Source organism: Pongo pygmaeus, chromosome 21 (genome assembly GCF_028885625.2).
Source record: "Pongo pygmaeus isolate AG05252 chromosome 21, NHGRI_mPonPyg2-v2.0_pri, whole genome shotgun sequence".
In the NCBI taxonomy this organism is placed as follows: Eukaryota; Metazoa; Chordata; class Mammalia; order Primates; family Hominidae; genus Pongo; species Pongo pygmaeus.
In genome coordinates, this window is record NC_072394.2 from 37,859,138 (window position 1) to 37,886,601 (window position 27,464).

The 27,464-nt window shown below is 48.4% G+C and overlaps 2 protein-coding genes across 16 annotated transcripts in view; one reads left to right on the forward strand and one right to left on the reverse strand.

The window, feature by feature from the left end:
- Nucleotides 1-376: 376 nt before the first annotated feature.
- GDF5 (growth differentiation factor 5) lies at nt 377-22,802 on the reverse strand. The gene is made up of 4 exons (XM_054467883.1): nt 22,693-22,802; nt 8,221-8,376; nt 4,296-5,167; nt 377-1,813 (listed from the first exon to the last, which is right to left on the reverse strand). The coding sequence occupies exons 3-4, from the start codon at nt 4,924-4,926 to the stop codon at nt 939-941; spliced, it is 1,506 nt and encodes a 501-aa protein (XP_054323858.1). The 5' UTR covers nt 4,927-5,167; nt 8,221-8,376; nt 22,693-22,802; the 3' UTR covers nt 377-938.
- Nucleotides 22,803-23,156: 354 nt separating this feature from the next.
- The window catches only part of CEP250 (centrosomal protein 250), a 57,007-nt gene continuing 52,699 nt past the window's right edge, over nt 23,157-27,464 (forward strand). For 4 of the 15 annotated variants that reach the window (XM_063659170.1, XM_054466464.2, XM_063659174.1 and 1 more), the window contains exons 1-2: nt 23,201-23,298; nt 26,362-26,432. The gene's annotated coding sequence lies outside the window, so the exon portion shown is untranslated. Of the gene's footprint in view, nt 23,821-24,145; nt 24,291-26,361; nt 26,433-27,464 lie in introns of all 15 variants that reach the window. The other 11 variants (XM_054466460.1, XM_054466466.1, XM_063659169.1 and 8 more) reach the window with 10 other exon arrangements.

The following is a 27,464-nucleotide window of genomic DNA, read 5'->3' on the forward strand; positions in this document are numbered from 1 at the left end:
GGTCAATGATGTAGGAATGATTTTAGAAGAAACAAAATCCCCAATTTCCCTCCCTTTTAGGGATCTATTTTGGAGGCAACAAACTTGACTAAGGAATGTCAAGAAGAAAATATAATTCTGTTGCCAGGCCCCAATGGAGCAAATAGAGCTCGGGACCCAGGGGCCTTTGGAAGGAACAGGAATGGGGTTAGAGGTGAGCACTGGCCCTGCTTAGCTGTACTCTCTGTCCCATTGTGCTTCAGTTTCCAGGAGTAGGGGTGGGGATGGGGCTCTGAAAACTGAGTTTATACATGAAGCAACCCACCTCCCTGCCCTGGGTCAGTAATTCTTCAAGGGGTCACTGGGTCCCCTGGAGTAAACAAGAAATTTGCCACAGTTTTAGGCACAGTTTTGCTTTTTATCTCATCAATATACATTTAAATCTAACAGTCTAACAGCCTCACACTCCTCAACCCTATCCAAGCCCTCTCCTCTTCTCTCCCACTCTTGCCCAGTCAGCTTCTCATCTGTCCCAGGGACAGGAAGTCACCAGGCACAAATGTGATTTGAGGAGGCAGTGGCACCTGTGGCTCTCCTGAGAGGTGCTTAGGAGAGTTCAGAGGCTGAGAAGGCCCAGGTGAGGAGAAATGGTGGGCTGAGTCTCATCGGAAAGCACTGTCTCCTGGGACTCAGTCCCATTCAGAGTCTGTCTCCCTGGGCCTGTGCCTGCCGCTGGTCACATCAGCAGACGGGCAGCAATCCTCAGCCAGGGGAACTTGTGGATAAAGGGGGGCCTTTAGCCCAAGTCACACTCAGAGAGCGAGCAAGCTTATTGGAATCCCCTTTCACGCAAGTTGTGTAGATGCTCCTGCCATAGCTTCCTGACCCCTCTGTGATTCCAGGAGTGCAGGAAGGGGCTCTTGGGATGTGCCACCCAGGAAGACAGAGGGCCAGTGCTGCTACCTGCAGCCACACGACTCCACGACCATGTCCTCATACTGCTTATACACCACGTTGTTGGCAGAGTCAATGAAGAGGATGCTGATGGGACTCAGCCGCGTGGGCACACAGCAGGTGGGTGGTGTGGACTCGGGGTCCATGGAGTTCATCAGGGTCTGGATGACTGCATGATTCGTGGGCTCCAGGTGGGACCGCAATGGGAACTCGCACAGCCCCTCGCAGTGGAAAGCCTCGTACTCAAGGGGTGCGATGATCCAGTCGTCCCAGCCCATGTCCTTGAAGTTGACATGCAGTGCCTTCCGACTGCAGCGAGCCTTAAGGTTCTTGCTGGGTCGCTTGCCCTGGCGAGTGGCCAGTGGGGCCCGCCGTTTTCGCCGCTGGCTGAACAGGTACTCATACACGGTCTTATCGTCCTGGCCAGAGCGGGCCTTAATCTCATTAAAGAACAGGTCCCGTTTCTTGGTGCGGCCAAACACCAGGAACAGGGCCTTCTCGTGGACCTGCCGGGCGGCGCGGTCGAAGCCCAGGCCACGGAGGTCCACGGTCCGGCCCCGTTCCCAGGCTTCCAGCTCCAGGCACAGCTGGGCCGAGTTCTTAAAGTTTCGGAAGAGCTTCCAGATGTCGAACACCTCCCAGCCAGATCCGTCCAGGCCTGGCACGGAGCGCACATCCAGCAAGGCGGCCGGCTGCCGGCCACTGGGGCAGCTGGACAGCTTCAGCTGGGCAGCCCGCCCGCCTCCGGGGGCCACTGGCTTGGCCGTGTCCGAGGGCTTCTTCCGCAAGATTCGCAGCTCGGCCCCCAGCAGCCCATCCTTCTCCAGGGCACTAATGTCAAACACGTACCTCTGCTTCCTGACCACGGGACCTCGGTCATCTAGAGAGAACACCCAGAAGTCATTCCCTGCAACCTCACCAAGGGAGCCAGTCACTTCGAGGCTGCAGGAAAAGGCCCCCAGCTCTCTCCCCGTCCAGAGAGCTTTCTTTCACCTCTGCCCCATTCTGACAGACGCCAAGAGCCAAACCACTGAGAGCCTTTTTGAAAATGAGAGCACTTCCTACATAGCCGACCAACTAGGGGTGTTCACCTGTAGATGTGGCTGGGGATGATTTGCGTGATTTTGGTGTTTGTGTCATGATCTACGTGTTATCAGAGATTTATCAGCTTTGTAACTGCCTTCTACCTATCTCTCTCCCAGCCATGAGCTAACGTGATGTCTCATTTGTGAGATAGGTGGAGTGGGCATTAAAATTACTCCTGTTGACTGGGCACAGTGGCTCACACCTGTAATCCCAGCACTTTGGGAGGCTGAAGTGGGTGGATTGCTTGAGCTCAGGAGTTTGAAACCAGCCTGCACAACATGGTGACACTCTGTCTCTACAAAAAATACAAAAATTAGCCAGGCATGGTGGCGTGCACATGTAGTCCCAGCTACTCAGGAGGCTGAGGTGGGAGGATTGATAGACCCCAGGGAGGTCAAGGCTTCCATGAGCCGTGAATTTGCTATTGCACTCCAGCCTGGGCAACAGAGAGAGACCCTGGCTAAAAAAAAAAAAAAAAAAATACACGCTTTTCCAGAGGAGAATCCCAAGGTTAGATGACTTGCTCAAATTCTCAGCTGCTTCCACCATCCCTTAAAGGAGACCTTGGTGCTCTTGTTTTGCAGATGAGGCACAGAGATGGGGAGTGACTTGACTAAGGTCACACAGCAAGTTAATGACAAAGCTGGTCCACACTGACCTACAGCCCAATGTTCCTGGCTTCCCAGTGCCAGGATTTTGTTGCCTATGTGTCTTACTCTCCTGAGCGCGTGCGTGTGTTACAGTTGTATGCGTGTGTGTGATTGGGTTCATGTGTGAATATGAAAGAGTATACGTTAATGACGCATTATATGTATAAATGATTGGGCTTGTGTGACTATTTGAAGAGCACATACATGTATGTATGTGCCTGATCGATCTTGTGTGTGTATGTAAGAAGGTGTGTGTGCACATGCGTATGTGTGTGATTTGGCATGTGTGTATGTGTGTGATTCAGCACGTGTGTATGTGTATGAATCAGCATGCAAGTACATGTGTGATTCAGCATGTGTGTATAAACAAACATAAGGCTATGTATGTGTATGTGAGAAGCTCAGTAGTATCTCCGAATCAGCATGCCCTCCTTCCTAAATAGCAATTTGCCATTGGGGAGCTTTCATATATTGCTCTAGAAGGTGACTAATTAGGCCTTTAAACTCCCCATCTCCCCCTCTCCAAGCTCCCTTAGTGCTGGGGGGCACAAGGACTTATTTTATGAGCCCCCAAGGGGTCACAGCTTTCCCTGGCTGGGCAGGCAGCCAGACCACCTCCCCCACCTCGGCCAGACCTGCTGCCTCTGTGCCTCCCCCACCCCCTGGCAGCCCCCTCCAGGCCAGCTCTAATGAGGAGCCTCTCCCGCCCTCTGACCCCTCCCCCACCCTGCCAGCCTAGGACCAGAGCAAATGAGCTGCAGGCAACTTGAGTGACCAACAGCCCACCTCCCTCTTCACACTAGGAAGAAACTGAGGCCCTGAGAAGGGGACGGACTTGCTTAGATCACACAGCAAGTGGAGAGAAAAAGCTGCAACAGTAACATTAGGTGGGCAGAGAGAGACAGAGGGGAGCAGGTAGTCTTTGGAGTTAATGAGGAGAATGAAGCATGTTCAGGACAGGACCTAAAGTTTTCATGTTGGAAGGGCTCTCAGAAACCACCCTGTCCAACCCCATATAGGTGTACAGATGGGAAAACGGAGACCCCAAGTGAGAAGGAGCTTTCCCAAGGTCACACTGCCAGTTAGGCCCTAGGTCTGCTCCCTCCCCATATATCTGAACGTCATTCCATGACTCCAAGATGCCCCATTTACTGTGTGCACCTCTCTTGCCTCCTCTATCCCCTTGCCTGAGGGCACAGTTGCAGAAGCATGGGGACCTCAAGATTCATTTCTTTCTCTGCCGTCTGAGCCCACCTGCAAACCTTTGGAGCTTGGAAAGTTCGGCCAGCCCAGCAGGTACAGATGCACAACTGAGTAATCAAGTCTTGGAATCTGGTCTCCAACTCTGCCACGAACTGGCAGGTCTTGTCTCCTCTCTAGGCTTTAGTGCCCACTCTGCACCTTGCAGGCGTTGGACCTGGTGATTCCTAGGTGCCCTCCAGCCCTGATGTGTGGGCAGCCTGGGATCTGCTATGTGTGAGATATGTGTGAGTGTTCCCAGACACCCACCCCGGGCCAGATGCACACAGTGTCTCCCACCAGGGCAATGCCAGGGCTTTGAAAGCCCCTCCATTCATGCAGATGCCCCTCCCTCTGAGCCGTGCCCCTGCCACCCCGCCCCCTCACCTTGCCCTTTGTCAATAAAGCTGGTGATGGTGTTGGCCAGGCCAGCCTCCAACTTCACGCTGCTGTTGCCTCCCTTTCTGTCAGCATCGGACAGCGTCCTGTACAGCGAGAGCATGTACTCGTGGGGTGTGATGGGGGGCGGGCGAAACGGCTCCTTGGGCTCTCGTGGGGGCCCGGGCTCCCTGGCCTTCTTCAGCAGGAAGGAGCTGGGGACAGATCCTGCTTTTGGGGGTGCCTTGCCTCCGGGAAGCTGTCCTTTTGGGGTCACAGTCCGGGCTGTAGCCTGCCTTGTTTGGGGAGGGTGTCCTGGTTTGGGTTCAGGGCCACCCGGTCTGGGGGACAGCTTTTTGGGTTCATCCTTCTTGGGCTGTGTCAGGCCTCCTGTCTGCCCGGTGCCTCCCTTTGCCCTGGCATTGGCATTGGCGGCCCCCCCACCATAGCTGTGACCCCCTGGCCTGAAGATGTTCCGGGCCAGGGGGGGCCTCTCCTTGGCCTCTGCTTTGGCCAATCCTGGCCTGGTCCCCTGGGGTCTCTGGCCCAAGTCAGGGGCACCCAACACAGTGCAGATGAATTCCAGGTCCAGCCAAGCCAGGTACCAAAGCAAGAAAGTGAGGAGTTTGGGGAGTCTCATCCTCTGGCCAGCCGCTGAATGACACCAAAGAGAACAGCGGCAGCAGCGAAGGTGCCTCTGGTTTGGCAGGAAAAACCATGAAAGGAGTGGACTTTCAAAAGCAGCGGCAGCAGCAGTAGCAGCAGAAGGAAAGGCTTTCTCCTCAGTCTGAGACTCTTGAAGTCTGCTGGGTGTGTGTTTGTATCCAGTCCCATAGTGGAAATGCTCTCGTATCCAGACGTGCACCGTCTCCAGTCAGCAGCTGAAAATAACTCGTTCTTGAAAGGAGAAAGCCGACCGCCCCCTTTCTCCAGCACAACTGACTGAGGGCTTGAAGGAGGCTTGTATAAGGCTGAGGGATTTTTCCAAGAAGGAAGAATGGCGTAATGCTGCCTGTGTGCTCCAGTTTTTTTTTCCCCCTAGTTTTGAATCCTTTCCAGTGAAAATACTTCACACACACACACACATACACACACACTCACAGGCCTGCAGGTGCTCAGAAAAATCTCTTACAAACCTGAACTCAGGAATTGGAAACGGAATTCCAACCCAAACCAATTTAATTACTCTCTGATGTCATGCTGTCTAAACTCATTTAAGTGCGATATATTTATGTGAAAAAAATCACCGCTGCCCTTTTGAGGCCATGGCTCACGGGGGCTCCTGGCACAGAGCCCCGCAGCGGGACTCTAGGCTTAGAGGGCCTCCCCCTCCACGGAGCAGACTCAGCGGTCTTCACCTCCACCTCATGGAGCAGCCCACCCCACCTTCTCGAGGAGAGATGCTGAAGAATGAGCTCAAAGATCTTAAGCCCCAGAAGCATGAGGAGTGTGGGTTTGTAGTTAAGTCCTTAGAGTGTTTTTAAAGCAGTTTCAACTCCTGCATCTAGTCTGGGACCTGATCTGTTGTGTGTGTGTGTGTGTGTGTGTGCGCGCGCGTGTGTGTGTGTCTGTGTGTGTGTGTGCGCCTGTGTGTGTGTATTGGGAGTAGGGACAGCACAGATGGCAGCATTTACCCACATTTTCTTTTATTTTAATAAACTTGTGGTGACCCAGAGACTGAAAAATATCGGTGCCCACTACACTCCCTCCCTACCCCCAAATGCCATTGACTGAGTGCATATTCTTCAGGCTTGGGGGCACTGCCGCCCTTAAGTCCACTCCTTGGATGGCGGGTGGTCCAGGGTGTACCCCACCTCCACCCCGGCAAAGACGTCCTCTGAGGTTTCTTAGAAAAGACTGCCTGAGTCTGGGGCAGCAGCGGCCCCTACAGGAGGCTGGAAAAGCCATTTCCCACATGACGCTTTTTTTTTTTTTTTTTGAGACGGAGTCTCGCTCTGTCGCCCAGCCCAGGCTGGAGAGTGCGGTGGCATGATCTCGGCTCACTGCAACCTCCGCCTCCCAGGTTCACACCATTCCCCTGCCTCAGCCTCCCCAGCAGCTGGGACTACAGGCCCCTGCCACCACACCTGGCTGATTTTTTATGTTTGTAGTAGAGACGGGGTTTCACCATGTTAGCCAGGATGGCCTCGATCTCCTGACCTCGTGATCTGCCAGCCTCGGCCTCCCAAAGTGCTGGGATTACAGGCGTGAGCCACTGCGCCCAGCACGATTTCCCACGTGTTGCTTTTCTGGTAGCTCTGGAAGGTCTGAATTCCAGCTGAACTCAAGGGTTTCTTAAAGTGCCTCACTGAAGTATGGAAGCTCCCTTCCTCTGGGGAACCTGCGCTGTAGAGCCCCTGGGCAACTTAACACAGGGTCAGCGGGGAAAGCTGTTCGCTTCACCTGAAATATCCTCCTCTCTCTCTCCCACAACTGGAGGAAGCACTCCACATCCTGAGAAGTTCAGCTGAAAATTTACCTCCTTCGGGAAGCCTTTCCTGGTCCCCAGACAGAGCTAGTTACCCCTTCTGTACATTTCTCTACAACAACACTTGCCATGCTGTAAGAAGGATGGCGGGGGAGAAGCAATAGTCAGGTAGGCTTCCTTCTTTTTTTTTTCTTTTTGAGACAGAGTCTCGCTCTGTCACCTAGGCTGGAGTGCAGTGGCGCGATCTTGGCTCAACTGTAACCTCCACCTCCTGAGTTCAAACAATTCTCCTGCCTCAGCCTCCCGAGTAGCTGGGACTACAGGTGCACACCACCATGCCTATCTATTTTTTGTATTTTTAGTAGAGACGGAGTTTCACTACGTTGGCCAGTCTGGTCTCGAGCTCCTGACCTCAAGTGATCCACCCACCTTGGCCTCTCAAAGTGCTGGGATTGCAGGCATCTCCACTAAAAATACAAAAAATTAGCCGGGTATGGAGGCAAAGGTTGCAGTGAGCCGAGATCACACCACTGCACTCCAGCCTAGGTGACAGAGCTAGAGTCTGTCACACACACACAAAATAAGTAAATAAATAGATGAATAATATTAATAAAATTAAAAATTAAAAACAGACTTGTTCCCACTGAACTAGTCCTCTCTGGCATCCCTTCCTTCACTCTCTCCTCACCACCTCCATCACTGCCCTGTCTTCCTCGTTGCTTGCCTCTCTATGATTCTCCCCTATAACTGGCTTCTAGGCCTCCAGGCTCTCTCTGGTTCAACCCTCCCTCTACTAAAAGCTACCCATCAAACAAGTGCCAACCCACATGCCACCTCCTCCATGAAGCCTTCTTGCATCCTCCAGAAAATGCACACTCCCCCTGAGCTGCCATCACACATTTTCTGTGCTCCTTTACATTTTTTGGCAGCTAAAAGTTTATTCAGTCTCTGCCTCTGCCCTCTAACCCAACACAGTTTGTTTCTTCCACTCTGTATTTTTTCATATTTTAAAATCATAACTTAATTCCTTATAACTACAATAATTTCTTTACATACCTGTCTCTCCCATTAGATTATGACTAGACTGTGCCATATTTACCTTTGAATTATACCCAGTGCTTGGCACAGGGCCCAGCACACAGCAGCTCTCAGTACATGTTATATGAATAAATGAATCTCTAACTGGCCGTTATTTACAAAAATCATCATTTTCTACTTTGAGGTGTAGTTATTTGTGGACATAACCTGCCTTTCCCATTAGATTCTAAGTTCCTTGATGGGAAGAATTGTCTTGCCACTTCTTAAGCATTTTGTAAGCTCAGAGAGTGAATAAATGAATGAGTTGAACAACCACAATGTCTCTGTACATGGCTTGATAAAGAGCAAGGATTCTGGAGACAAACAGACTTGGTTTTGAATCTTGGTTCTGCTATTTATGTATTGTGTGATCTTGGGAAGCCTCTAAACCTCTCTGAAACTCGGAACAGGGATAATGATAGTGCTTACCTCGCAGGACTCTTGTTGGAGATTCAATGAAATAAATTGTGGCCAGGCGCGGTGGCTCACGCCTGTAATCCCAGCACTTTGGGAGGCCGAGGCAGGCAGTTCACGAGGTCAGAAGATCAAGACCATCCTGGCTACCATGGTGAAACCCTGTCTCTACTAAAAAAATAAATAAATAAAAGTAAACCGCATAAAGTGATCAACTATTAACGGCAATTGTTAATAATAGCTTTTTTTTTTTTTTTAGATGGAGTCTCACTCTGTCACCCAGGCTGGAGTACAGTGGCATGATCTTAGCTCACTGCAACCTCTACCTCCCGGGTTCAAGTGATTCTCCTGCCTCAGCCTCCCAAGTAGCTGGGACTACAGGTGCGTGCCACCACACCCAGCTAATTTTTGTATTTTTAGTAGAGATGGGGTTTCACCGTGGTAGCCAGGATGGTCTCGATCTCCTGATCTTGTGATCTGCCTGCCTCGGCCCCCCAGAGTGCTGGGATTACAGGCGTAAGCCCCACACCCAGCCAATAATAGCTGTTTTTTTAAAGCACATATTCCAGTCAACTAGACTCTGGGTTTTGTCCTCCATTTCATTTATGTGTTATTTATCTTCATGACAATGCTATGAAGGTGGTGGTTTTCATTGTTGTTTTTTGAGACAGGGTCTTACCTGTTGCCCAGGTTGGAGTGCAACGGCGTGATCATGGGGCTCAGGTGATCCTCCCACCTCAGCCTCCCAAGTAGCTAGGACTACAGGTGCACACCACAATGCCCAGCTAATTTTTGTATTTTTTGTAGAGACAGGGTCTCGCCATGTCGCCCAGGCTGGTCTCAAATTTCTGGGCTCAAGTGATCTGTCCGCCTTGGCTTCCCAAAGTGCTGGGATTACAGGTGTGAATCACCACACGTGGCCGAAAGTAACTTTTTTTATTTTTTTGAGATGGAGTCTCACTGTCACCCAGGCTGGAGTGCAGTGGTGCGATCTCAGCTCACTGCAACCCCTGCCTCCCGGGTTCAAGGGGTTTTCCTGCTTCAGCCTCCTGAGTAGCTGGGATTACAGATGTGTACCACCACGCCCAGCTAATTTTTATATTTTTAGTAGAGATGGGGTTTCACCATGTTGGCCAGGCTGGTCCCAACTCCTGACCTCAGGTGATCCATAAAAAAGCATTTCGTAAGCTCAGAAAGTGAATAAATGAATGAGTTGAACAACCACAATGTCTCTGTACGTGGCTTGGCCTCCGCTAGTGCTGGGATTACAGGCATGAGCCGCCGTGCCCAGCCCAAAGGTAACTCTTGATACACGCCTTTTTTTTTTTTTTTTTTCTTTTTGAGACAGAGTCTTGCTCTGTCACTTAGGCTAGAATGAAGAGTGCAGTGGCTCAATCTCAGCTCATTACAACCTCTGCCTCCCGAGTTTAAGTAATTCTCCTGCCTCAGCCTCCCAAGTAGCTGGGACTACCGATGCGCACCAAGATGCCCGGCTAATTTTTTGTATTTTCGTAGAGACGGGGTTTCACCATGTTGGCCAGGCTGGTCTCAAACTCCTGACCTCAAGTGATCTGCCCACCTCGGCCTCCCAAAGTGCTGGGATTACAGGCATGAGCCACCACGTCTGGCCCAATACTCTCATTTTAAAGATAAATAAATTTAAGTTCAGAAAGGTTAAATTATTTTTTAAATCTAATTTTGGCTTCAACATATTTTACACCAAAGAAGCCTAATCTGGCCCCTAGAAACACTAGAAGTGATAGGGCACTGGGGAAAGTTACAGTATTCCTTTCAGTCAACGTCTCACCCAGTGGGCTGGGACTTTGGGGACATGGAGGAGTCTCGGGGCCAGGGCTATTGTTTGAGGACCAGGGAACTCCCAGAAATGGGCTGGGAGCAGGGAAAGGGGACTCTGAGCTTGGTTAGAAGGCCCTCTCCAGAGAGGAGCCCAGGGTTCCCGCCTGGCTCTCACTATAAAGGTGACTAATCACTTTGGTTCCCTCTGGTAATTGCAACCAGATGCTGCCGCTGGCAGTGCTTCAGTCCCGACATGTTTAATTACTGGGACACAGCGTCCCTGGGTCCCCCATGTCCCCCAGCCTCCCCCTCTCCTGTCAGCAATATTAATGTCAAACCTGAGGTAGAGGATGGGAGCCTTGGGAGACCACTGCCATAGAAGTAATCTCTGCAGCCCCTTCTGCCATGTAGAGCCTTTTGCTTTTATGTTTCCCCACCCATTGTCTCATTGCTGTTCCATAAACCATCCTTATAAAGTCAGTAGGCCAGATTATTATTATTATTATTTTATTATTATTATTATTTTTGGAGACGGAGTCTAGTTCTATTGCCCAAGCTGGCAATGATATCGGCTCACTGCAACCGATATGGCAATGCAACCTCTGCCTCCCAGGTTCGAGCAATTCTCCTGTCTCAGCCTCCCAAGTAGCTGGGACTACAGGCATGCGCCACCACCCTTGGCTAATTTTTGTATTTTTAGTAGAGACAGGATTTCACCATGCTGGCCAGGCTGGTCTCGAACTCCTGGTCTCAAATGATCCGCTCACCTCAGCCTCCCAAAGTGCTGGGATTACAGGTGTGAGCCACTGTGCCTGGCCGGCGAGATTATTATTATCCCTTTTTTATTATGTCTCCAGATGAGTAAACAGTGAACTGAGTGATAATAATAATAACGCCTTTTTCAAGCACTTGTCAATTTTCACAATGGCTTCCCATTCATGATGCTATCCGAACCTCCCAAGATCTCTCCGGGAGTCAGTCCTGCACAGCACAGCGGCTGAGGGAACAGGCGCTGGGACCAGAAAACGCAGTGTTCCAGTTCCGCCATTTGCCAGTTGGGTGACGTTGGGTCTTCATTTCTTTATCTACTTAACTATTCAGCAAATATTTATTGGGTGCCTACCATGGGACGGGCCCCAGGTCTGAGTTCTGGGTATCTAGCCGTGGACAAGACAAACCAAGTGGTTTGTCTGAAACTTCTCTTATGCGTTTGTTTGTCTCTTCTCATATTCTGGTGGAAGAGACAGACAAACAAACACATAAGAGAATGCTAAGTGCTGTGAAGAAAAATTAAGCAGGATCAAAGAGGTGTCTGTTTTAGAAAGGAATGCTCTTTGAGGGGGTGATGTTTGGGCAGAGACCCAGATGTAGTGAGAAAATGAGCCATACTAAAGTCTGGAGGACAAGCATTCCAGGTGGAGGGAACAGCAGTTGCAAAGGCCCTGAGGCAGGAATGCAGTCGGTACATCTGAGGTAAGGAGGAGCTGGTGTGGCTGAAGCAGAGTGAGCGAAGGGGGCAATGGCAGGAGGTGAGGTCAGATCATGCCAGAACCACATCATGTATGGCCTTATAAGCCCTGGAAAGGGAGCTGGATTTTCTTTTCTTTTTCTTTTTCTTTTTTTTTTTTTCAAGACAAGAGTCTCGCTCTGTTGCCCATGCTGGAGTGCAATGGTGCGATCTCAGCTCACTGCAACTTCCGCCTTCTGGTTTCAAGCGATTCTCTTGCCTCAGCCTCCCAAGTAGCTGGGATTACAGGTGCCCGTCACTATGCCCAGCTAATTTTTGTATTTTTAGTAGAGACAGGGTTTCACCATGTTGGCCAGGCTGGTCTTGAACTCCTGACCTCATGATCTGCCCACCTCAGCCTCCCAAAGTGCTGGGATTACAGGCATGGGCCACCGCACCCCGCCTAATTTTTGTATTTTTAGTAGGGGTGGGGTTTCACCATATTGGTCAGGCTGGTCTCAAACTCCTGACCTCAGGTGATCCACCCGCCTCAGCATCCCAAAGTGCTGGGATTACAGGTGTGAGCCACTGTGCCTGGCCTGGATTTTACTTTTAGTGCACTGGGAACCCAATGGGATGTTTTAAGCAGGAGAGTAGTGACATAATGATTAAGAGCTAAGCCACTCACCTTCAAATCCTGGCTCCCCCAGGATTATCAGCTATGTAATCTCAAGCAAATTATTTCATCTCTCCCTGCCTCAGTTTCCTCATGTATAAAATAGGGATAATGATGATATACCTGGCAGGGCAAACTGGTAAAAACATACTTGGCTCACACCTATAATCTCAGCACTTCGGGAGGCTGAGATGGGAGGATTGCTTGAGCCCAGTAGTTCGAGACTAGCCTGGGCAACATAGCAAGACCTGTCTCTATAAAAATAAAAAAACAGGTTGGGGGCGGTGGCTCACGCCTGTAATCCTAGCACTTTGGGAGGTGGAGGCGGGGCAGATCACGAATTCAGAAGTTCGAGACCAGCCTGGCTAACATGATGAAACCCCGACTCTACTAAAATTACAAAAATTAGCTGGGCGTGGTGGCGGGTGCCTGTAATCCCAGCTAGTCGGGAGGCTGAGGCAGGAGAATCATTTGAACCTGGGAGGCGGAGTTTGCAGTGAGCTGAGATCGCGCCATTGCACTCCAGTCTGGGCGACAGGGTGAGACTCCATCTCAAAAAATAAAAAAATAAAAAAATAGACCGGGCATGGTGGCTCATGTCTGTAATCCCAGCACTTTGGGAGGCTGAGGCAGGCAGATCACCTGAGGTTGTGAGTTCGAGACCAGCCTGACCAACATGGAGAAACTCCCATCTCTACTAAAAATACAAAATTAGCCTGCTGTGGTGGCACGAGCCTGTAATCCCACTACTCGGGAGGCTGAGGCAGGAGAATTGCTTGAACCCGGGAGGCGGAGGTTGCAGTGAGCTGAGATTGCGCCATTGCACTCCAGCGTGGGCAACAAGAGCAAAACTCTGTCTCAAAAAATAATAATAAAAATAAATAAATAAAAATAAAACAATAAAATAAAGTAAGCCAGGTGCGGTGGCTCACATCTGTAATCCCAGCACTTCAGGAGGCTGAGGCAGGCAGATTACCTGAGGTCAGGAGTTTGAGACCAGCCTGGCTAACATGGTGAAACCCCGTCTCTACTAAAAACACAAAAAAATTAGCTGAATGTGGTGGCAGGCGCCTGTAATCCCAGCTACTCGGGAGGCTGAGAAGGAGAATTGCTTGAACCCAGGAGGCGGAGGTTGCAGTGAGCTGAGATCCAGCCACTGCACTCCAGCCCGGGCAACAAGAGCAAAACTCCATCTCAAAAACAACAACAACAACAAAAAACTTGTATCACAGAGTGGTTATAAGAATTAATGTGTTTATATATGTAAAGCACCTTTCAATGACCAAAATACAGTATGTGCTTCATAAATTATAATTTTATTTATTGCTTTTTTTTTTTTTTTGAGACAGGGTCTCACTCTGTCACTCAGGCTGGAGTGCAGTGGTGCGATCTCGGCTCACTGCAGCCTCTAACTCCTGAGCTCAAGCGATCCTCCCTTCTCAGCCTCCTGAGTAGTTGGGACTACAGGTGCAAGCCACTGCACCTGGCTAATCATAAATTACAGTTTTGTTTTGTTTTGTTTTTTAAAAAAAGATTCCGCTGTTAATATTGTCCTTGTTTCATTTCTCTGAACAGTTAAGTGACTGGCACAAGTTCATATAGCTAAAGACCATAGAGCTAGAATTCAACCCAAGCCCCTAATTCTGAATCCAGTGCCCTTCCCACGTCAAGAGAGGACTGACCACCCTACAGGTTAGGAGCTGGCAGGGAGGAAAGCCCAGAGTCCCTTCCCTTTTCATCTGTGCTCTTTCTAATCTGTGGGGCCTGCCTGTCCCAACCCCTGAGAACCCCAGCAAGAGCAGAGCCGCCTCTGCCTACCCTCACCCGCGCGGCAAACCTGGTTTCTTTTCTTTTCTTTTCTTTTCTTTTCTTTTTTATTATTATACTTTAAGTTCTAGGGTACATGTGCACAAAGTGCAGGTTTATTACATATGTTTTCTTTTAATTTTTTTATTATACTTTAAGTTCTAGGGTACATGTGCACAACGTGCAGGTTTGTTACATATGTATACATGTGCCATGTTGGTGTGCTGCACCCATTAACGCGTCATTTACATTAGGTATATCTCCTAATGTTATCCCTCCCCCCTCCCCCCACCCCACAACAGGCCCCGGTGTGTGATGTTCCCCTTCCTGTGTCCAAGTGTTCTTATTGTTCAGTTCCCGCGTGTTCTCACTCATAGGTGGGAATTTAACAATGAAAACTTGGTTTCTCTTCTAAACTCCGCAGCAGTGGCCACTGCTCAGGACGCGCTCTCAACGGCTCCCCCTGCTGGACTACTCGGGAGCTGCACCTTGCTAGAGTTTGTCTCTGGGCCTTCTGTCCGTAAGTCAATCAAATTCCTTCCCTGGGCTGCAAATACCTGTACTACAATCTGAAGCTGGAAATTGTATGTGAGTGTTGCGTGTGTCTGTCTGTTGTGGGTAGAGGGGTGTGAATAAAATAACCACATGTTTTACATATTTATTCTAGAAAATATTTTTATTTTTAAAATAATTCTAAAACTTTTAAAAAGTCATACATATTAGGAAGAAAAGTAATATGAATTCATGATTTTAAAAATTCAAACAGTAGAAAAGAATGCAAAAGAAAACATGTTCCTCCCACCCCAGACCCTGGGTCTTTCAGTCCTCCCCAGAAGCAACAACTCTGATCAGTCTCCTAGATGACTTTCCACACAATATAGTAACATAAGCTTTTTAAAAACTTTATTAGGCAGGGCGTGGTGGCTCATGCCTGTAATCCCAGCACTTTGGGAGGCTGAGGTGGGAAGACTGCCTGAGCCCAGGAGTTCAAGATCAGTCTGAGCAACATGGCACGAGCCCGTCTCTACAAAATAAAAAAAAAAAAATTTAAACACCTTTTTATCGATGCATGATATTCATGCCAAATATATTTAATTATAAAATTAAATCATGTTCATTGTAAAAATATTCAAATAATACCAAAGTTTATAAAGTTACAAGAGAAAGTTCCCCTCTCCCCTCATACCCCAATCTCTCTAATCACAGGAAACCTCTCTAATCACTGGAAACCTTGTCATTCTTGAGCTCAGAAATCTCAGATCCTTGCTAGACTCCTCCACTCCTCCTTCCCTCCATCTAATTCTAATTCCCACTTTGTGTATAAGAACCCTAGCTGGTAAGTATTATTATCCCCATATTGCAGCTGAGGAATTTGAGGCTCAGAGAGGGAAAGAGGGTTGCTCAAGAACATAAGGCAAGCTGGACGTGGTGGCGCACATCTGTAGCCCTGGCTACAGGACTTTTTTTTTTTTTTTTTCCAAAAAAAAAAAAAAGAATATAGTTAAGGGCCTCCCCCACTTTTTTTCTCTTTTTTTTTTTTTTTTTTTTTTGGTCTCACTCTGTCACCCAGGCTGGAGTGCAGTGGCGCAATCTTGGCTCACTGTAACCTCCTCCTCACAGGTTCAAGCGATTCTTGTGCCTCAGCCTTCCGAGTAGCTGGGATCACAGGTGCGTGACACCAGGCCCGGCTAATTTTTGTATTTTTAGTAGAGATAGGGTTTCGCCATGTTGGCCAGGCTGGTCTCAAACTTCTGGCTTCAAGCGATCCACTTGCCTCCACCTCCCAAAGTGCTGGGATTACAGGCATGAGCCATCACGCCTGACCAAGAGCCCACTTTTGAGGAAGGAGAGGACCTGGTCCTGTGGGAACTGTGACTGAACATCGTTTATTGCCCAAGCCCTGAGTGATAGTGAAAAGATGTCATCCACTTCAAGAATCTCAAGCTTGGGTACGTTGGTCACTTCAAGCCTGACTTGGTTAGTGAGAGGGGGCTAGGACTGGAATAAGAACTGCTACTGAGGCGGGGTCAGGACCAGGGAGAAAATATCCAGCTGACAAAGGGAATCCAACTAGGGAGATTGACACAATTCAACCAAATGGTGGCATTAGCAAGAGGAGTGTCTGGCATTCCTAACACATCCCATGCTCTAGCATGCTGCTGTGCCTTTGCACATGCTGCTTGGAATCCCCGCCACCACCCCACCCCTGCCACTTTGCTTAGCATTTTTTTTTGAGATGGGGTCTTGCTATGCTGCCCAGACTGGTCTCAAACTCCTAAGCTCAAGAGGTTCTTCTGACTCAGCCTCTTGAGTGGGTGGGACTACAGCCACATGCCATCATGCCTGGCTTGTCTGCTTAGCATTTTTTTTTTTTTTGAGACGGGGTCTTGCTGTGTTGCCCAGGTTGGAGTGCAGTGGCTTGAACACAGCTCACTGCAGCCTCGACCTCCTGGGCTCAAGCGATCCTTCCTACCTCAGCCTCCGGAATAGTTGGGACTTCAGTAGTGCACCACCACACCTGGCTAATTTTAGCGTTTTTATCCTTCACAAAGAAGTCATAGTGGCCTGACGCTGTGTAGCCAGCTGCTCCCTCTTTATAGAATTTACTACACTGTGTGTGTGTGAACTGTTTCTTTACTTGCTTGCCTGCCATGTGAGTTTGTGAACAGAGGCTCTGGACAGAGTTCATTTATTATTGATCTTTGGGTCCCTCCCAGTGTGTAACTCAACTTTTGGCACATAGTAGGTGCTCAATCAATATTTTAAAAATAATGAATGAATGGAACTTCAGCACAGCACCTCAAGCCTATAATCCCAGCACTTTGGGAGGCTAAAGTAGGAACATTGCTTGACGCCAGGAGTTCAAGACCAACCTGGACAACACAGCGAGTCCCCATCTCTACAAAAAAATTTTTAAACTAATTAGCCAGGACTGGCTGCACAGGCCTATAGTCTTAGCTACTCGGGAGGCTGAGCCAGGAGGATCACTTGAGCCCAGGAGGTTGAAGCTGCAGTGAGCTATGATCAAACCACTGCACTCCAACCTGAGTGAAAGAGCAAAACCCTGTCTCTTAAAAAAAAAAAAAAAAAAAAAAAAGAGAATGGGCCGGGTGTGGCGGCTCACGCCTGTAATCCCAGCACTTTGGGAAGCCGAGGCGGGTGGATCACTTGAGGTCAGGAATTCAAGACCAGCCTCGCTAACATGGTGAAACCCCATCTCTACTGAAAAAAAAAAAAAAAGCTGGGTGTGGTGGTGGCGGGCGCCTGTAATCCCAGCTTCTCAGGAGGCTGAGGCATGAGGATCACTTGAACCTGGGAGGCGGAGGTTGCAATGAGCCAAGATCATGCCACTGCACTCCAGCCTGGGCTACAAAGTGAGACTCCGTAAAAAAAAAAAAAAAAAAAATGGACTCAGATGAACAGCAGCAAGAGACTATCATTTTGGTGCTGCAGACTGTTACCTTGCTGCGAGAAAGAAAGAGGAAAATGGTTGGCTTTTTGTAGGGACCAGTCCCACAGGGTCGGTGGGTCTCTCCCTGTGTGCGGCGACGAGAGAGTGTAGAAATAAAGACACAAGACAAAGAGATAAAAGAAAAGACAGCTGGGCCCAGGGGACCACTACCACCAATGCGCGGAGACCAGTAGTGGCCCCGAATGTCTGGCTGCGCTGTTAGTTATTGGATACAAAGCAAAAGGGGCAGGGTAAAGAGTGTGAGCCATCTCCGATGATAGGTAAGGTCACGTGGGTCACGTGTCCACTGGACAGGGGGCCCTTCCCTGCCTGGCAGGCGAGGCAGAGAAAGAGAGGAGACAGAGAGAAAGACAGCTTATGCCATTATTTCTGCGTATCAGAGACTTTTAGTACTTTCACTAATTGACTACTCCTATCTAGAAGGCAGAGCCAGGTGTACAGGATGGAACATGAAGGTGGACTAGGAGCGTGACCACTGAAGCACAGCATCACAGGGAGACGGTTAGGCCTCCAGATGACTGAGGGTGAGCCTGACTAATGTCAGGCCCTCCACAAGAGGTGGAGGAGCAGAGTCTTCTCTAAACTCCCCCGGGGAAAGGGAGCCTCCCTTTCCCGGTCTGCTAAGTAGCGGGTGTTGTTCCTTGACACTTTTCGCTACCGCTAGACCACAGTCCGCTCAGCAACCGGCGTCTTCCCAGACACTGGCGTCACCGCTAGACCAAGGAGCCCTTCTGGTGGCCCTGTCTGGGCATAACAAAAGGCTCGCACTCTTGTCTTCTGGTCACACCTCACTATGTCCCCTCAGCTCCTATCTCTGTATGGCCTGGCTTTTCCTAGGTTATGATTGTAGAGCGAGGATTTAATAATCCTTATAATATTGGAATAAAGAGTAATTGCTACAAACTAATGATTAATGATATCCATATATAATCATATCTAAGATCTATATCTGGTATAACTATTCTTGTTTTATATTTTATTATACCGGAACAGTCTCTTGCCTCGAACGCAAATATATAAAACTATTCTTGTTTTATATTTTATTATACTGGAACGGTCTCTTGCCTCGGCGCCTGGGTGGCTTGCCTCTCACAGCTTTTTTTCCCTCTATTTTTCCCCCTCTGTCATCCTCAGCTCACTTTAGTCACTCAACATGTCTCCATGTTAACATGGAGGGGAAGATGGGGGTGGGAAAAGTCTTCTTTGAACTAGTATAATATCTGACTTAGTGCTTTCTGGGCCTCGCAGATGTTTATAGCCATCTCTATCCATTATCAAAGCATCATGGGGTGCTTTTATACACTCTTCAGGGGTTCCCTACTGGCCCCTCTCCTGCAGTTCCCTTAGCAAAGGCATCTATTAATGGCCATTTGTCTAGCTTCTTGTTCCTGGGGTCCCTTTATACCTCCAGGAAGCCCTACTGAACAGGACCTAATAGTCAGCAGGCTTGTCTCTTCTTGTTACAGTTCACAGGCAGGAAGCATATCCTGGTCACGATACTCCCTAACTGCAATGGTATGGATTCTGCATCTCAGATTCTCATGGAAGCACCCTCTCCCAGTCACTTGGTTTGAGTGGTTAAAGGTAATGTCCTCTCAATCTTCCCCAAGGAGGAATGGGGACTCATAGCCAGAAATATCTCCACACAAATTATCTATCCTCCACCTGCAGACTCCTTTATATTGGGATAAGGGATTTAGGAACTTTCAAACAGATTTTAGACTAACAGGAAAAAAAAATATATTATATATATATACACATATATATGTACAGTGATTTAGCACCTCATTTTGAAATTTCACACGCATATATATATATATATATATATATATATATTAAATTCAGTTAGTCCAGACAGCCTCTTAGCATGGGCTAGGAGGAATATGTATAAATAATGAGCAAGGCTGGGTGTAGGAAAGATCCATATTATAGCCCTCAGAGAGGATTTGAGTATAAGGCATATTTCTAGAGATGGAATTTAGGATATAAAGGAAGAAACCGTTCCCCTCACCTGGCAGGGACCAGGGTTGATTTTCTTTCGACTGATCCATTGTCTTTCCCTCCAATCCGGCCTCCTTTGAGAACTCTCCAGTCTGGTTCATCAGACAGGTCTGAACATGATCAGACTTGAATTGTCTGGTTTAAGTCTTTATAGGACCCTTGGGCCCCAAGCCAGGTGACAGGTAGGAACACCTGTTTGTACGTCTCAAATGCTCCATGCAGTTTGTAGAATGCGTTTTTTTTTTTTTTTTTTCCGTTTTTTTCTTTTTTTGAGACAGGGTCTTACTCCTGTCACTGAGGCTGGAGTGCAGTAGGGCCATCGCGGCTCATTGCAGCCTCAACCTCCTGGGCTCAAGCAATCCTCCCACCTCATTTTTTAATTTTTTTTGTAGAGACAAGGTCTAACTATGTTGCCCAGGCTGGTCTCCAACTCCTGGGCCCAAGTGATCCACCTGTCTTGGCCTTCCAAAGTGCTGGGGTTACAGGCGTGAGTCACTGCACCCAGCCATCTGCAGGTTGTGTAAAGACTGATGTGGTGTACTCTTATGCCTACAGAACCACTAGGGCAGGGGTTTCTAATCCCCCAGGCCATGGACTACTATCAGTTCGTGACCTGTTAGGACCCTGGCAGCACAGTAGGAGTTGAGCAGATAAGCGAGCATTATCACCTGAGCTCCACCTCCTGTCAGTTCAGTAGCAGCATTAGATTCTCATAGGAGGCAAATCTTATTGAGAACTGTGCATGCGAGGGATCTAGGTTACACACTCATGAGAATCTAATGCCTGATGATCTGAGGTGGAAGTCTCATCTCAAAACCATTCCCACCCACCCCTGCCCATCCCTGTTTCACACACCAGCTAACTCCACTTTGGGTTTTGGCTCAGATAATATCCAGTTGTACAATTTCCAACTTGTCCTTACTACATTGTATTATTATTCAATACTAGAACATAATCAATGCTCAATAAATGTCCATTGGGTGAATGAATAAATAAGGGAATGAATCCTCCTTTACAAACATCAAAGATTACCATTTGGTTTGGTATATCTTGGTAGTCTGAAACCTGTTTACTCCTCATAGTCTTTTTCTTTGAGATGGACTTTCGCTCTTGTTGCCCAGGCTGGAGTGCAATGGTGCAATCTCGGCTCACCGCAACCTCCGCCTCCCGGGTTCAAGTGATTCTCCTGCCTCAGCCTCTCGAGTAGCTGGGATTACAGGCATGCACCACCACGCCTGACTAATTTTGTATTTTTAGTAGAGATGGGGTTTCTCCCTGTTGGTCAGGCTGGTATCCAACTCCTGACCTCAGGTGATCCACCCACCTCAGCCTCCAAAGTGCTGGGATTACAGGCGTGAGCCACGCACCCGGTTGACTCCTCATAGTCTTAAAAAATATTGTCTAGTTTGCTAATGGATGTTATGTCATTAAACTTTGTAACACTAGGGCTGACTTGATTCATTCATTCAGTGGATATTTACTTGATACCTACCATGTGTGTAAGACTGTGCTAAATCCCAGGAATAAGTCTCCTATCCACAAAAAGCTTAAATTTTGGAGGGAATGTTAATAGGAAAACAAAATAATAAATGGAAAGTGCTATGAAAGAAACAGAAGACTGCCGGGCACGGTGGCGCACACCTGTAATCCCAGCATTTTGAGAGGCCAAGGCGGGCGGATCACCAGGTCAGGAGATCAAGACCATCCTGGCTAACACGGTGAAACCCCATCTCTACTAAAAATACAAAAAAATTAGCCAGGCGTGGTGGCGGGCACCTGTGGTCCCAGCTACTAGGGAGGCTGAGGCAGGAGAATGGCGTGAACCCGGGAGGTGGAGCTTGCAGTGAGCCGAGATTGCACCGCTGCACTCCAGCCTGGGCGACAGAGCAAGACTGCGTCTCAAAAAGAGAAAAGAAAAGAAAAGAAACAGAAGACTATCTTAGAAAATATAGGTTACTACTTTAGATAGCATGGTCAGGGAAGACCTAGTTGAGGAAGTATCATTTAAGCTGGGACCTGAAGGACACCAGCTAGGCCAAGAGCTGGGGGAAAAGTGGTCTAGGTAGCTGGCAGTGTATGCAAACGCCCTGAGGCAGAAAAGAGCTTGATGTGCATAACATTTAGATTGTTTAATTTCTATTTCAAATATTGTTGCAGTGAACATTCATGCACAATGCCTGTTGTGGGATTATTTCCCTAGGATGGAATCCCACACCGCTGCTTCTTTGCATCTTTTTCTCTGTCTAGTGCCTGAAGACGTTCTTTTCTCCTCTCTAGATAGTTTGCCTTTCAGAATCCGTGTCCTTCCTTCCCCTTTTACTCTTCACTTTCTCTATTTCTCAGATTAGCTATTAAGATCTTTTTTGTGTTCTTACAGGAGAAAGATAAAATATAGCTTTTAAGTGTTCCTTTCTCAGGTTACCTTTGGCTGTGGATTAATCTGAAGCCTTGCTGTTTCACTCGAGCTATCCACTCATTCACCCATTCACTCAACACTTACTGAGCACCTATTTTGTACCAGGCCTTGTGCTGAGCGCTATAGTCAGATGACCAAATTACAGTCTCTACGCTCAAGCTCACAGTCTCATGCAGCGCCTCCTAAAACGTGTTCCCAATGTATCAGAATCACCCTGGGTACTTTCTAAAATGCAGATTCCTGGACTCCACCCCCGGTTTACGGATTCTCTGGGGGTGGAATCCAAGAGTCTGCATTTACCAGTTTTGTTTTTAATTCCTACTAAAAATTAAGAACCACTGAGTGCAAGAGTGAGGCAAGTAAATGGAGTTTACAACTCTAAGAAAGTGCATTAACAATTTATACACAAGGCTGGGCGCGGTGGCTCACGCCTGTAATCCCAGCACTTTGGGAGGCCGAGGCGGGCGGATCACGAGGTCAAGAGAGATCGAGACCATCCTGGCCAACATGGTGAAACCCTGTCTCTACTAAAAATACAAAAATTAGCCAGGCGTGGTGGCGGGCGCCTGTAGTCCCAGCTACTCGGGAGGCTGAGGCAGGAGAATTACTTGAACCCGGGAGGCAGAGGTTGCAGTGAGCCGAGATCGTGCCACTGCACTCCAGCCTGGCAACAGAGCAAGACTCCATTTAAAAAAAAAACAATTTATACACAAAATGCTACGGGAATAACGCATGGGTCCTATCGGGAAGAAAAAGTTCTCTAGAAGTCAGGCTTAGGCAGAACTGCAGCTCCGGGACGGATTAAGTCAGGCAAAGGTAACACTCTGGGCAGAGACATGCAGACAAAACCGAGTGTTGAGTAAGTAACTCGCCTGTAAGTGTTATGCTGCCTGAAGCTGCTCGGAGCGTCTGAGCAGCAAGGTGAAAAACCCTCAGAAACTGGTCGCGCTGCCAGTATTATCGCTAACCAGTGGCAGCGAGCCCCTTTGTTTCTCGCGCAGTTTTAATTGTAGTCTGGTTTGTAGATGGAGCTGTGCGCAGGCGCACCTAGAACCAGGTGACCTTGCACATGCGCTATATGTAACACTGAAGCCAAAAGCGAAATGATTGAGGGCAATTTTTCTTTTCTGCTTCCGAAATGTCCCTTTCGCGAATCCAGAGACCCTGAACGTCCTCATTTCTGGCGAGGGATCTTATAATTCTTAAAATAATACCCCCTTTCCTTCAGGGCCTCTCTAGTAAGTCGGCTACCAATACCCAACATGGCGGGAGGCCCTGCGCCGGCGCAGTCTGCCTATAGGGGGCAGGACTTGGCGGGGCGGGCCCCTCCCAAAGGGCGGGAGTTTGGGGGGCGGGGCCTGGCCCTCTGCTTCGGGGGCGGGGCTCCGCCCCCGTCCCCGGCCGGGCCTTAGCAGCTGCTGCCGCAGCTCAATCGCTGAGCAACTAGCCGAGTGTCTGCGGGAGCCGAGCGCGGTGAGGTGGGGCCTCATGGGCAGGCGGGAGGTGCTCGGGTTAACCGTCCGAGGCCCGGAGACCCGCCCGTCTAGGGCGCCTGAGGGACTCCCGTTCGGGCAGCGGCCTCTTGTTACCCGGGGGGAACCCGAGGCCCAGAGAGGGGCTGGGACGCGTCGTTAGGGCCCGGGGCCTGCTTGCCTCAGCTTCCTGCTGCCGCCAGCAAGCTAAGCTCCAGTCGGCGCCAAAGGAGAGCTTCCCGACCCTGGTGTCCAGGAGCCCCAATCCAGGGCTGGGAGGGCGAGGCTTCGCGCTCTCCCGCGCCCCACCCCCCACCCCCCACCCCCCGCCCCTCGCTCCCTGTGTCCTGGCGGATTTGCACGTGATCTATCCGAAAGCGCAGTGCCACCCGACTCTGGAGCTCCCATTCTTCAGGACCCTGCTGAAGTATCATTTCTCAGCCGCCTTCTCCAGGCGCAGCTGCATTCTCTTCTCGGTTTTTGTGCTCGCTGTGCACCGAGTTACTTTCCCTGCCCCTCGTTGACACCGTAAGCTCGTTCGTTAGATGTTATGCCTTGCCTTTTTCATCTCTAGATCCCAGGGCCTAGCACTTGATGATAATAGTCATGGCTTACTGTGCGGAATGGTCACAAATTGTCAGGTGCTACTGAATGCATTACACATAAGGGTCCATTTATTTATTTATTTAGAGACGGAGTTTCGCGCTTGTTGCCCAGGCTGGAGTGCAGTGGCGCGATCGCGGCTCACCTCAACCTCCGCCTCCCGGGTTCAAGCGATTCTCCTGCCTCAGCCTCCCAAGTAGCTGGGATTGCAGGCATGCGCCACCACACCCGGCTAATTTTATGTTTTTAGTAGAGACGGGGTTTTTCCATGTTGGTGAGGCTGATCTCGAACTCCCGACCTCAGGTGATGCGCCCGCCTCGGCCTCCCAAAGTGGTGGGATTACGCCACCGCGCTCAGCCAAAGGCCTATTTAATCTTCCCAACAATCCTATGGGGTGAGTTCTTTCTATAGCTTCACGTTTTACCCATGAAGAAACTGAGGTATTCATAGAAAAAGTAATTTGCCAGAGGTCCCACAACTAATAAGTGGATGGAGCTGGGAAACTGTCCCCAGGGCATTTGATGACTTGACTAGATTGCCTTTGGGTTTAATGTACGTCTGTTGAATTGATCTTTACTTTGGCCCCGGGAGTTATTGGAGGCTAGGCTTGTGATCAGCATTTTACCGCGAAGGCTTAGAAAGGAGAACTGGTGTTCCCAAATTTATAGAGGTCACAACAAAACCAAGGCTACTGGTATGCCCTCTGTTCCTTTATTTCTTCTATCTTTCTTTGCTCCTTTTCGATCAGAAAGCTGCAGACATAGGTGTCATTATCCCTCACTGTTTAAGAAGTGCCCCTCACAGAGCTGTGAGTTCGTAGTCCATGCTTTAACTGATGTAATGTTCATGCTTTAACAGCTAATATAATGGAGAGAGTGTAGAATTTGGAATCAGATTGGGGTTCAGTCATTGCTCTGCCACTGACCAAGCTATAAGTTATATCCCTCCCCCCACCTTTTTTTTTTTTTTTGAGACCCAGTCTCACTCAGTCACCCAGGCTGGAGTGCAGTGGTGCGATCTCAGTTCACTGCAACATCCTGTCTCCCAGGTTCAGGCGATTCTCCCGCCTCAGCCTCCTGAGTAGCTGGGATTACAGGCGCCTGCCACCATGCCTGGCTAATTTTTGTATTTCTAGGAGAGATGGGGTTTTGCCATGTTGGCCAAGCTGGTCTCGAACTCCTGGCCTCAAATGATCGGCCCACTCAGCCTCCCAAAGTGCTGGGATTACAGGTGTGAGCCACCACACCCAGCCTGTTTTTTTGCTTTTTGTATAGGTAATAGAGCTGTTAGCATTTTGCAAGACCATTGGTGATAATATGGATCATGTTACCTAATGTCCTATAAAAGTCAGTCAGTAATAATGGGCACCTGTTATAAACCAGGCTGTGTTTTAGGTAGGAGCTGGGAATACAGCATTCGATAAAACAATGCTTTTGCACTTGTGGAATTTCATTTTGGTAAGTATATTACATAATAATTAGATAGGGACAGAAAAAGCATGGTAAGGTAAATAAAAGTACTAGTGTTATGTGAAGAGGTGATAGTATTTTATTTATTTATTTATTTGAGCGTCTTGTCCCAGGCTGGAGTGCAGTGGTGTGATCACAGCTCACTGCAGCCTCAAACTCCTTGGCTCAAGCAGCCCTCCCACCTTAGCCTCCCAAGTAGCTGGGACTACAGGTGAATGCCACATAGCCAGCAATTTTTTTTTTTTAATAGAGATGGGAATCTCCCTGTGTTGCCCAGGCTGGTCTTGAACTTCTGGCCTCAAGAGATCCGCCTTGGTGAAACTCTGTCTCTACTAAAAATACAAAAAAATTAGCTGGTCGTGGTGGCACATGCTTGTAATCCCAGCTACTCGGGAGGCTGAGACATGAGAATTGCCTGAACTGGGGAGGCAGAGGTTGTGAGCTGAGATCAAGCCAGTGCACTACAGCCTGGGTAACAGAGCCAGATCCTGTCTCAAAAACAAAACAAAACACTGGATGAGATTACCTTGGAAATTAATGGAGATGGAGAAGAGGTGTGAAGCCTTGGGGTTTCCAAACTTTAGATACTGGGGAGATGAGAAAAGGCAGCAAAGGAGACTGAGTGGAAGAGGCCAGAGGTTGGAGGAGAACAACAGAGAGGCCCCACATGAGATTTAAATAAGGAGCTACATGCTAATTTGTTTTTTTCAGGAATAAGAAACAAATTATCTCTGTACACAAATGTCTATACTGTAGTTTCTCAGTAAATAAAATGTTTGTGTCCTCAAGTATTTTTCTGTTTTTGCTTTAAGTGACAAATTCTATTTAATACCATTCTGCATCTTAGTCCTTGTAGCATTTATGCCTCTATTCCAAGTTTAGGTGATAGTGTTGCTTCTCTTTTAAACTTTATTTAAATACTCCTTTTGTAGTATTTTGGATGAGAGAGGACCAAATACATAATTTATCTCACTCTTCTGTCACTTTCCCCTCCAGGTTCACAGGTGGCTATTGGTCTTTAGTAAGGGTACTGTCTTCCTCCTCTGATCCTTAGCAAAAGTAGGAAGGTAGGTCTTGTTCATTTCTGTACCACTGTGGCAGACTCCTGATACTGAGTTGAAATTCATGAATGTTTATGGGATAAATTAATGTACAAAAGAAATGAATCTTTTCCCTTTTCCTGCAGTAATGATAACATTGGCTCAGTGGTTTACAGCTTAGAAGTACACTGACACTCATTATCTTATTTAGATGTAATCCAATTTGTTACAGTTTGCCAGCTACTGCTCTTTTCCCTTTCTCAGGCACATTGAAATTTACCTTCCCTTTGGGGGCTCTGCTAGTTTATTCCTAGCAGATCTGATCTGGCAGTGTGTAAAAGGCATCGTAGAAGGATGCTGAACTGTGTCTTGAGGAAGCTCAGAATGAAATCTGAATTTCAGAAAGATTCCTGAGATAATTTTTCTCTGTCTCTTCTCTTTTATTCTTGTTTTAATAAATTTTAGTTTTATGAGGATTGTTTTGGTTTTAAAAAACTTTAAATCTTTTTTTTTTTTTTTTCTGAGACAGAGTCTCACTCTGTCTCCCAGGCTGGAGTGCAGTGGCGCGGTCTCGGCTCACTGGAAGCTCCACCTCATGGGATCACGCCATTCTCCTGCCTCAGCCTTCTGAGTAGCTGGAACTACAGGTGCCCACCACCACGCTGAGCTAATTTTTTGTATTTTTAGTAGAGACGGGGTTTCACCATGTTAGCCAGGATGGTCTCGATCTGACCTCGTGATCCACCCGCCTCGGCCTCCCAAAGTGCTGGGATTACAGGCGTGAGCCACCGTGCCAGGCCTAAATCATTTTTTAAAACTATTTTTTGCAACAATTTTAGGGTTACAGAAAAATTGCATAGTACAGAGAGTTGCTGTACACCTTGCACCCAGTCTCCTCTTTTAGTATGGTATATTTGCTATAATGCAAATCTTTTTTTTTTTTTTTTTTTTTTGAGGTGGAGCCTTGCTCTTGTCACTCAGGCTGGACAGTGTTGGCCAGGCTGGTCTGGAACTCCTGACCTCAAGTGATCTGCCTGCCTCAGCCTCCCAAAGTGCTGG

Bases quoted from the DNA above. Each gene is read 5' to 3' on its own strand.
- GDF5 (XM_054467883.1), bottom strand. From the start codon at position 4,926: ATGAGACTCCCCAAACTCCTCACTTTCTTGCTTTGGTACCTGGCTTGG. The intron at 1,814-4,295 runs GTGAGGGGGCGG...TGTTCTCTCTAG, and splicing joins CTTTATTGACAAAGGGCAAG to ATGACCGAGGTCCCGTGGTC.